Genomic DNA, 11,281 nt, shown 5'->3' with positions numbered 1-11,281 from the left:
AATACCTTTCTTAGCAGCTGTGCCGGGGAGGAGGCGCTGGTCTCCCTGGAGCAGTTGGGACTCCCCAGCTGTCAACCGCCGTCATGCTGCACCCCAGTGTCTGTGCTCCCTCCTCTCCTTCACCTCATACCGCAATGACGGTGCTCCATCTTCTCCTCCTCCTCCTTCAGCTGCTCTGCTGCTGCCCCCGAGGCTTGAGGGCCTCCTCTCCCCGTCTCCAGCCGCCACCCTTGCTGGTCACCTGCCGGGGCCCTCACGGTCAAGTCTCTCAGCGGCGGGACGACGAGCGCTGGGTCTCCTGCCTGTGGAGCAGCACCATGAACCTGCGTTACCAGCCCGCCCCAGGAGCAAGGCGAGAGGCAGAGGGGAAAGAGGGGCGGTCACCACCCCCACCACGCTGCTTCTGGTACCTGAACTCGGCCTGGGTGGCGAACACCTCGCGCTGGTCAGGCCAGGTCGTGCTGCAGACAGGTGTCCTAGCAGGAAGCGCTCCTCCACCTGTGGCCTCCAGCCTCCTTACAGTGCAATGCTCATCTGCTTCATGCGCGGCTCCCGAGTGCTTTCACCACAACGTGAGCATCGAGATGTCTGGGCAGGATGTGCGGCTGTTCGTGCTTTGGCCGCAGACACACCTGATCCGCGCGTGGCAGCCAGTAGAGCTGGGCTGGTGTGCGCGCCTCAAGAGTGCCAGCTGGCAGTACCGCTTCAGCAGCCAGGGAGGCAGCCCCTCTACACTTCTTCTTCCCAGCAGTGAGCACCAAGACACGCCATCGCCTGCTGTCTACCCAACAGTGGAGTTGCAACAGACCTGTGCCACCTACTACAGCTACCGCTTGACTGTGCGCTACAGGCACCATGGGCTCCACATTGCTTCAGTCAGCATCAAGCAGATGCCTCAGATAAGCCTCAGCCTCTCTCTCAAGGTAGAGCCTGACTTGCTGCATGTCCTCAGTGCCAGCTCCAAGCTCCTTAGTGTTCCTCAACAGCCCCTCACCCTCTCCTGGAGGCTTCAGCCCCTTACGCCGAGGACACTAGCCTACAGACTTGTGGACACACAGGCTATAGGAGGTTGGCTCCATTCCTACAGTTCCTTTACTCTGCAGAGCAATTTCTGTGCCATTCCCACACCTCAGAGCCCGCGTGAGGTGGTGGTGGCCAGCATTTATTTTCATGTTGATGGAAAGAGGTTTGAGGAATTAACAGGAGAACTACATCTACTCAATGGTACCCTGAGCCTAACTGCAGGCAGAGAAACTCCCACCCATGTCAACCTTCACCCGGGAAAGACCAACAGGAGCACTTACATTTTCAGGTACAACCACGGAACATTTTACACAACCAAAGAAAACAACAGCCCTATTTCCACAGATGGCCCTAACACACACACTGTGTTCTACCAATACAAGGAGCTATCCTACTTACTCTCCCTAGAGTTTGTGGCTTTCCAGTGGTACAAGTTCAATATATACCTTTATATGAATCAGAAGAGGGCTTTGTTTAGGTCTCTGGCAGAAAGAGACCTTGAAGTCCACGTTTTCAGCAGTGGTCGTCCTCCTTTTCTGCAGAGCTCTACTTATTTAGTGTGGTTTATCCCTGCCCAACATCCGATGCTACAGTGCAAGTGGACCTTCCATCTGCAGCTTTTTGGAACACAAAAAGAACACCTTCTCCAGAATAGAACGTACACATACAACGATCATGTAAGAAACGCCACACGTTTTATCCGTCGCTCTGCTTTACCCTTTGACCCAGAGAAATACACAGGGTTCGTGGCAAAAGTGAACTGTACCAGAAGTGCAATTATGCCAGCTCTTCTAGGAGTCAGAGTCAACAACTATGCTGCAAAAACCATAGAAGCACCAGTGTTTTGCCAGAAAAAAGACTGTTACATACACACCGTGCAGATTCAGAGACCTGTTCTTCACACCTCTGTCCTGCGCCAGAAAAGGGGGACATCTTTTTTCCTCTTTGTCAGATTGCTAGTAGATTGTAACGTTGGTATATCTATCAAGCCCTTGTGGCAAATCTATCCCATTCAGGACACAACAAGTATTCCAGACTGGGAAAACCCAATAAACTCTTCTTTGATGTATGGTGTAGACATGATACACCTAACTGTTCCCAGTTTTACTTTAGATTATGGGTTGTATCTGTTTTATTTCACTGTTGCGATAATTCCAATTAGGACCACAATAGTTCTCAGGGGCTCAGATAAAGTTTACGTTCAGATTGAGAGAACCGATCTAGTGGCAAATATTGCAGGAGGCACATTCCGCACAGTAGGTTTTTCTGATAATTGGACTCTTGACGGCTCTGCATCCTACGATCCCGATTCACAGGAAAGACTAAAGGGAATCAAATTTACTTGGTACTGCACTAAAGAGGTGTCAGACTATAAAAACATGAAAGTCAGCCCAGGAAAGAGATGCCACCCGGCCCAGAGGGATTTGAAATGGTTAACATCCTCAGGTCCAGTTCAAGCAATGCCACCAGAATCCCTCCCAGGAAATGCCATATACTACTTTCGTCTAGAGATTCAAAAAGATAGAAGGAGGAGTTATGCTGACCAAACTGTAGATGTGCAGCCAGGCTCCCCACCCCTTCTGGATGTGACATGCCTTGAAAACTGTGGTAGCTCTCTAATTCCAACAGAGAGATTTACCTTGTCTGGAAAATGCCTAAACTGTAGAACAAACAGCCATCCAGTCTACTACTGGTCCCTTTTTTCAGAAACCTCTACAGAAATTAGCTTTGACTGGTCTTCCAGAACCTCAACAGGGAGGTCTGGGGCTTACTTGTCTATACACGCTCTGACTTTTATAAAGACTGCACATCGATCCTACATACTTCTGTTAAAAGTAACTACCTGGGATGGTAGGTCCTCAATCTACAGACATGCATTTAAGGTAAATTCTCCTCCCAGGGCTGGCAAGTGTACCATCAACCCACGCTGGGGTACAGCCTTTCTGACAAAATTTGTTGTTCAATGCAGTGGATTTTCTGACAGCAATTTACTTCTGACATATAAAGTGATAATAGCTTCCAATGTACCCAAAACTACCAAAATATCTTCTGTGGAGGAAAATACATTTGGCACAATTCTGTACTTTGGTTATGAGCCTAAAACTCCTCCATCTTTTCTCCCAGTTGGAGTGCCCTCTCAGAAGTACACCTTGACACTCTACGTTCAAGTGCGTGATTCCCTTGGGGCGTTTACCCAAGTGAATTTATATGTCCGCGTACAGAACCCAGTTAACAGTCGACCACTAGCTGTTGTGTTTCATGAACTGCTGGCCTCAGTGAGTGGTTTAAGCGCACCGATGACATCTTATCTCCAGACTGGAGATTATTTTAGTGCGGGTTATTTGGCTTATCTGGCAGCCTCAGTCTTAAACTATATTAAAGCCTCACCAACTCTCCAGCTCCCTAAGGCTCAGTTTCGGGAACGCTTGATTAAAACAGCCCTGAATATTTCAGCTGAGAGCACAATGGAAGTCAACCAAATAGTTGCTTCTCTTTCTCAAGTCACAGAGGAAGCTGATGAAGTGAACGTTAGATCACAAAACCTTGCCATTAAGAAGCTGACAGAAGTAACAGGAGTGCTGAAGATGCAGAGGAATGACAGCCTTTGGTCTGAGGAAGCAGAAATTCAGGCCAGTGGAATACTAAGATGCTTGTCCAACATCCTGAGAGCTGCTCTTGTGCATCGCAGGAATGTCAATGTAAGTGGAGTTAAACAAGTCTTCTCCATCATGGAAAATTTAATGGAGGTAGTTTTCGAGGGCAAAGTCCCTGGAGAAACAGAAACTCTAATGGAAACAAAACACTGGAATATCACTCTGAAGAGAGATGAAGCCTGGAACATTGCAGATGCTTTCTCTACCAGAAACACCTGCAGGAATTGCTTTTATCCATCACTGAAAAAGGAAAATTATGCAGGATTACCCTATGATGCTGTGATTTCCACTGCCCTTTTTGAGTTTGATGAGAACCCCTTCCCTTGGTTAGGTTACACATCAGAAATCGCAACAATGGTTTTGGGGTTCAAAATGGCAGAGACCAAGGATAATGGGGATCTACTAGGGATCGTGCCTGAAGGAGCAGAAATTACTATTGCTAGGAAAGATAAGGAATCTTCAACTTTTCAATTAGCAATGGGACCCGATAAAGCACAAGCTTACACAACTGGAGGATTTAGTTTTGAAGTCAACAGAAATACCAAGAGCATCTACATCCAGATCCTGACAAAATTAAAAGTTACTTTCAAGGTGCTAGTATTTACAGGTGCCAACGTCACTCATGCTCATCCCATAGCCTCGTTTGCTGCTTTTCACAACATGTCAACGGTTGCAAGCAAAAATGAGACAGCTAGCGCTGACTGTAACATCAAGGCTCCCTATATTATCTGTCTCCCAGAGTCATTGCTGACAGCTGCAGCTCAAGGAAGCGGTACAGACACTCATAACATCTCCATTGTCTTGCTGACACCCTATGTCGTAAGGTATCAAACCCAGAGACTGGTGAGCATACACATTTTTAGTGATCAGTGCTTATTTCTGGATGGAGTTCGAAGTCTGTGGAGAGAAGACATGTGCAGGCTTGGCTCCTTGACTGACTGGCAGAGGGTACACTGTGTCTGCAATATGAAGCGGAGTCGCAGAAGTCTGTCAGTCCACACTGTGTCAAATGCATCCACGTTCAACATCAGGTTCCTGGCAGCCAAAGTAATAGTTACCCCCAACCCAGTAGATCTGGGAAAAAGCCTGATAGCAGACATACCTAAAAACCCAGTGACTCTCTTAACCGTGCTCTTTATTTTTGCCGTCTACTTCCCTTTGTCACTCTGGGCCATGAGAAAAGACAGGACGGACAGGGACAGCAAAGACAAGATTATAGTTCTGCCAGACAACGACCCCTTTGATGAAGTGAGCTTTTTGGTCGCTTTATACACAGGCAGTCGCTGGGGAGCTGGAACCAAAGCAGATGTCTTTCTCCAGCTCATCGGCCAGAATGGCACAAGTGACGTCCATTGTTTACGGCACCCGCATTTTCAATCTTTCCAACAAGGAAGCACTGATTGCTTTCTGTTAACTACTAAGAAAGACTTGGGAGACATTTGTTCCTTCAGGGTCTGGCACAATAACAGGGGCCCATCTCCAAGCTGGTTCTTAAGCAGAGCCAAAGTTGAGAATGTGTCCACCAGGAAGACCTGGTTCTTTATATGCAGGAAATGGCTTTCTCTTGACAAGGGCGATCACTTACTAGAAAGGACATTTTCTGTCACAAACCCCAAGACACCTCTGCCCAGAATTGACTATTTTTTGATTAATCTTGCCAACAGCCTGACAGAAGGCCATCTGTGGCTCTCAATTTTTGCTCATGTTCTCACTGGCACTTTCAGCAGGCTCCAAAGGTTGTCTTCCTGTTTAGCAATATTATTATTAAACTTGCTTGTTAACATTATGTTCTTTAATGGTGACAAGAATGAAGAATCTCCAATACACTTGAGGTATTTGAGATCAATAACAGTAGGAATTGAATGTGCTTTGCTTACCATACCTGTAGAAATGATTATAATTGCCTTGTTTAAGTATTCCCAGAAGGAACCTTCTCCTCGTGGTATGGCTCAGATGGACCCAAAGAGATGTTCACCCTTCCTGTCTGGAAATCTTAAGAACTGGAAGAAACGTTTGCAAAAATTATACGCTTCAGAAACTTCAGCAGAATCAAGGGATATTAGTCCCTTGGAGAACCTTCCTGGTCCCAGCAACTCACAGAGCCCGCCATGTTCCAGAAAGACAAGAAGCAAGGGAGCTCCCCAAAACTGGAGTAATTGCACAGTTTCTGAAAGAGATGTAAATGTAATTGGAATAGAGGAGGAGATGATAACTGCAAATTCCCCTCCAATGGCTAAGCCCTGCCAGAGAAGGCCACCATCAAATTCCAGTTTTAGTAATAATTACGCAGAAGAAGGGGGCAACTTTCAGAAAGAAAGGAAACCACTAAGCATTACCTCCATGCCCTTTCGCAAGAGACCGCACATAGTTTTTTCTTGGTGGTGTGTGTATCTCTCATGGGCGCTAGTTATAGCTGTCACTGGGCTATCATCATTTTTCATTGTGTTATATGGTTTGTCTTATGGCTATCAGACCTCACGAGAGTGGCTTTTAGCATCTGCAATCTCCTTTATTGAGAACGTGTTTGTCCTTTCAATTCTAAAAATCAGTTTTTTCTCAGCTATGAGTACAATTCGTCCAAAATACTGTGAAAACATCACATGGTTAACTGAGAAAAAGTATTCTGATATTAAGCTGGCTAAAGAAACGATGAGTGCTGATGAGATGAGAGAGATGCACTTGAAACTTGCTGAAGTCAGAGGCACCAAGCAGTATAAGCCTTTAGAAGCTGAAGAGATTGCAGACATGCTGAAAAGGGCAAAAATTAAAGTCAAGGCATTTATTTTCACAAAAGGTTTCATTAGTCACCTTGTCTTTTTAACACTGCTATTAAATTTTGCCTATTCCACTGAGAATGCCAACAGTTTCCACTACAACTGCTTCATCCATAACCAATTCTCTCCACGACTCTCCAGTGTAGATAAGCTAGAACATATCTACGTGTGGGTGAAAGACTTGTTCTTGCCTCTGATCCACAATGACATTCAGCCAACCTTTCTTCCCGAGAGCTGGTCCAAAATCATTGGTTTGCCTAGGATGAGGCAAGTGCGGGCTAAAGGTACTGAGAAAAAATGTTTCCATCCTCACAGCTTTGTAAATAACTCTGTGATCAGTAAAAGCCACTGTCTTCACAAATATGGCAGTGACATCCCAGAGAAAGGTGACTATGCTGGCACTTGGGCAAAAGTTGCCAACCAGTCTGTTTCCAAGGATGCCAGCAGTTACGGAGGGTTCACTTATGAGCGAAACAGGACCCCGTGGATGTATTATTCATATGGAGATCTGCACACGTATGGACCAGCAGGATACACATTTTACTTTTTCCCTGAAGAAGGAAGACATAATTCAACGACAAGGCTGGATGCTCTACAACAGAGCAACTGGCTTGATGAAAAGACATGGGCTGTGATCATTGAACTAACTACATTTAACTCAGATGCAGATCTCTTTTGCACCATCTCAGTCATATTTGAAATGTCTCATTTTGGGATCATAAAACCAAGTTTGTCAGTACACTCTTTTGCACTCCCCATTTTTCATCAGCAAACTAAAGCTCAGATGTGTCTGTTTGTAATTGTTCTTGCCTTTCTGTTCATTTACATTGCAGATGAGCTTCACATCATAGGCCAAGAAAAAAAAGATTACATTAAAAACATTTCCAATATAATCAACTTTGGCTTAAAATCAGCATTCTTCCTTTTTGTTTTTTTAAAGGTCATAAAGTTTAAGGTGGGAGCAGATATAGTGAAGTTTTACTTACTTCACCCGAATGATTTCATTCATTTTCATGCAGTTTCTCATTTAGATCAGATTTTAAGGATTACTATGGGGTTTTTAGCATTTCTTGTCATTTTGAAAACTCTAAAATATTCTCGATTTCTTTATGACGTGCGCCTGGCACAAAGATCGATCTTGGCAGCCCTTCCCAGAATCTCCTCAATGGCCCTCGTGGTGGCGGTACATTTCTTCATATTTATGGCTTTTGGCTACCTTGTGTTTGGGCAGCATGAATGGAATTACAACAACATGATTCACTCAGCTCAGACCATATTCTCTTACTGTGTCTCAGCTTTCAGAGATACTGCATTTTCATCCAACAGGTTGCTGGGTGGTCTTTTCCTAGCCTCTTTCATGTTGGTGATGACCTGTGTCTTGATCAATCTCTTCCAAGCTGTTATTATGTCTGCATATGGACACATGAAACAACCTGTCTATGAAGAACCATCTGATGAAGCACAAGTGATTACTTTTGTATTGCAAAGGCTCAGAAGGATATTTTATTTTCTGATCTGTAAAACACCCAAAACCAGGGAGCCTGGTCTTTTTCAGAGTGCACTCTATGGGCAGCCTGAGAGAAGACATCAGCGACATTTAGGGCTCAAGAACAGAAAAATAAATGGAAAAAAAATGGTTTATCTTGTCATATGAACAAGGAAAGGTTCTGTATTCAAGACAACCTTTACTCTGTAATACTTGCATTTCAAATAAATGCTCATAAATAAATTATTTACTTTTAAGAATTTTTTAACATTCAACCCCTTACTAGTGGTCGTGCTCAGATTTTCTCCAGACTATTTTGCATCAATTTCAGTGGTAGTTGGCTGTCATGGTGTGGTGGGTTGACCCCAGCTGGCAGGTAAGCCCCCACCCAGCTGCTTGCTCACTCTGTCCTGGTTTCAGCTGGGGTAGAGTTAATTTTCTTCCTAGTAGCCAGTATAGTGCTGTGTTTTGGATTTAGGGTCAGAATAATGTTGATAACACACTCAGGTTTTTAGTTGTTGCTAAGTAGTGCTTACACTAGTCAAAGACTTTTCAGCTTCCCCTGCTCTGCCAGGTGCACAAGAAGCTGGGAGGGGGCACAGCCAGGAGGGCAGGCCCAAACTGCCCAAATGGCTATTCCATACCATATGACGTCATGCTCAGTATATAAACTGGGAGGAGCTGGCTGGGGGGCAGCAGTTGCTGCTTGGGAACTGGTTGGTCATCAGTCGGCGGGTGGTGAGCAATTGCATTGTGCATTACTTATTTTGTATATATTATTATTATTATTTTCCCTTCCTTTTCTCTCCTATTAAACTGTCTTTATCTCAACGCACAAATTTTACTCTTTTTTTTTTCCCAATTCTCTCCCCCATCCCACTGGGGAGCGGGAGAGTGAGCGAACGGTTGTGTGGTGTTTAGCTGCCTGCTGGGTTAAACCACAACACACTCTCCTCCCGGCAGCCTGGGGAGAGAATCGAAGGGCAAAAGTCAGAAAAGACTTGTGGGTTGAGATAAGGACAGTTTAAGAAGTGAAGGGGGGGAAAACACAAAACCACGAGTGATGCAAAAGCAGTCACTTACCACCTGCAGGCGGGTGCCCAGCCAGTCTCTGAGTAAAAGTTACTTTAAAAAAACTTCACTCGCTCCGGTTTTCTTGCTAAGCATGACCTTATATCTCACGGCATTACTAACTCCATGCCAGCCAGAGTTGGTACACACAGGAACTGATGCCCGTTTCACAGAGGCGATGCGTAAGGAGTCAGCTCAGGAGTCTGAGCAGGCCCCTCGCCTCTGGCTGAGCACACGCTCACGTAAGAGCAAAAATGGCCTGAGGTCTGAAAACGCTGATAAATCCCTCCTACTCAGAGCATAAGGAATAATAAAAAGACAGGATGAGTTAGTAGGGCGTGACCCGGCAATTAAAGACAAACCTTCACAACGCTGCATTTTATTTGTTACAGTGTCCCTTTGGAAGATATTAATTGGAGAGTATAAAATCCCATTATATAGCCTGGGGGGGGGGGAAGCTAGTAGACTTCCATATTGTAAAACTGGACCTGCACACTGGTCACTATGCGACTTCCTGTAAGGGAAGACTGCCCAAGCCAACTGGGAAGAGCGGCCATCTTGGTCAAACCCCCTATTTCTCACTCATAAAGCCGGGGGCACCCCCCTGGCGGCTGGCTGGGATGGTGCCGCCCACCGGCCCTCGGCCACTTGCTCCTCGCTGCAACTGGGCGCCGCCAGGCGCGGCCTGCCGCTTCCAAAGCCAAAACGCCTTCCCCGCCTTGAACTCCAGGGGCCTTCGGGATCGGCCCGTCCCGCCACGGCGGTGCGGGCCGCTCGGCGCTGACAACCGGCAGCCGCCCGGCCCCGGCCCCGGCCCCGGCCCCGCCGGGAGGCGGCGGGCGGGGCCCCGCGCAGGCGCACAGCGCCCCCTGCCGCCAGCGCGGCCCTCGGCCGGCGGGCGCCCCGCGGCGCTGGCCCTTTAAGGAGGAGCGGCGCTGGGCCCTGACGCCGCAGCGTCAGCGCGGGAACGCAGGAAGCGGCCTGCTGGCCACCCCGCCGGTTGCCACGCGTGGCTGGGTGGGTGGGTGGGTGCCGCGCAGCTCGGGTGGGCAGAAATCGGGTGGCCCTGAATGAACCAGGCTGCGGCCTTCCCGCCCTCCCTCCCTCCCGAAAATAGGAAGAGCAGGGCTGAGGGCCAGGCCCTTTTGGCAACCAGGCCCCAGTGTGGGGGCAGCGCGGGAAACCCGAGCTCCCCGGGACCAGTTCCCGCTAATAGATAATTTCATTAGTAAGGGGTATGCGGCATGAATGAATCTTTAATCTCTTTTCAGCAGACAGCGTGTCTGGGATCTGAAAAAAGGTTTTTCTTTTCTCCTTACCAGCCGGGGGCCCTCTCTGGAAGACGGGTGGCGATAGCCCTCCTTAGGACGGCACCCAGGCTGCCTCACCTGTCGCTGCGGAGGCAGAGCACAGGGCTTCTCCGTCACAGAAGACAGCCGGTAGGCGAAGCCTTGCTGCAGAGGTGGGAGAGCGGTGGTCAAGCCCCTGCTTTGCTTGGAGTGGGAAAGGTTTCAAACCGGCGCTTCCCACCTCCAGAGTGCCTGAGCGTGAGTTACGCTGAGTGGAGGGACCCTCCCCTTCAAACTGCAGAAGCAACCGAGAGAAGAGTCTAGGTCAGGAGAGAGCCTGAGCCTCCTTAGAGTAGCCCGGTGACCAAGGTGACTGCTTAGCAGGAGACACTGATTCTGGATCCAGATCCAAAGCTTCATTCTGATTCTCCCCCCCACCCCACACACACACACACAAGGGTTTTAGTATAAAGTATCTTCTTTGTTTAATAGAATGTACTGGCCACAGATTGCTCTTCATGAGGAACTTTGGGAGTTGGAGCTACAGGATGCAGCTTGAAGGGGGACTGTGGAGAGGATTCCAGGGAAGTTCAGAGCTGTGCGAGGGCACTGCTTTTGGATGCACGCAAACAAGGAGCTTTAAGGAGCCTAGGGTTCTTAGGGGAAACCCTTATTTCCTGTGGTATGTGGGCATTTCCAGTATGAGGTTGCACCTGAACAAGGTGTTTTTGGCATCATGGCTTTGGATTTAGAGGACCATATAGCCATGAAAACAATCAGATACTCAGCTCCCCTTGAAAAATGAGGGGGAGGTAGGAAGTTTGCAAGATATATGAGAGACGGGGTACCACAGGTTCTTTTGCTGTCTGCTCTGAGAACCCCAGTGAGTATCTCCATATCTCAGTGATGCTAGAAATGGTCTCTTTGCTTAAGGAGAAAGGTTAATCATGTGGCTTTCCTTCTTAATCCAGGCTCAATTGCTGA

At 47.5% G+C, this 11,281-nt stretch overlaps 1 protein-coding gene across 1 annotated transcript; it reads left to right on the top strand.

Moving 5' to 3' along the window:
• Nucleotides 1–134: 134 nt before the first annotated feature.
• PKDREJ (polycystin family receptor for egg jelly) lies at nucleotides 135–8,105 on the top strand. The gene has a single exon (XM_075727797.1). The coding sequence runs from the start codon at nucleotides 135–137 to the stop codon at nucleotides 8,103–8,105; it is 7,971 nt and encodes a 2,656-aa protein (XP_075583912.1).
• The last annotated feature ends 3,176 nt before the right edge of the window (nucleotides 8,106–11,281 follow it).

This window comes from Pelecanus crispus, chromosome 1 (assembly GCF_030463565.1).
Source record: "Pelecanus crispus isolate bPelCri1 chromosome 1, bPelCri1.pri, whole genome shotgun sequence".
In the NCBI taxonomy this organism is placed as follows: Eukaryota; Metazoa; Chordata; class Aves; order Pelecaniformes; family Pelecanidae; genus Pelecanus; species Pelecanus crispus.
Note: the sequence above shows the minus strand (reverse complement) of the source record. Positions and strands in the feature narration are given on the sequence as shown.

Excerpts from the sequence above, each read along its gene's own strand:
- PKDREJ (XM_075727797.1), top strand. The coding sequence starts at position 135 with ATGACGGTGCTCCATCTTCTCCTCCTCCTCCTTCAGCTGCTCTGCTGC.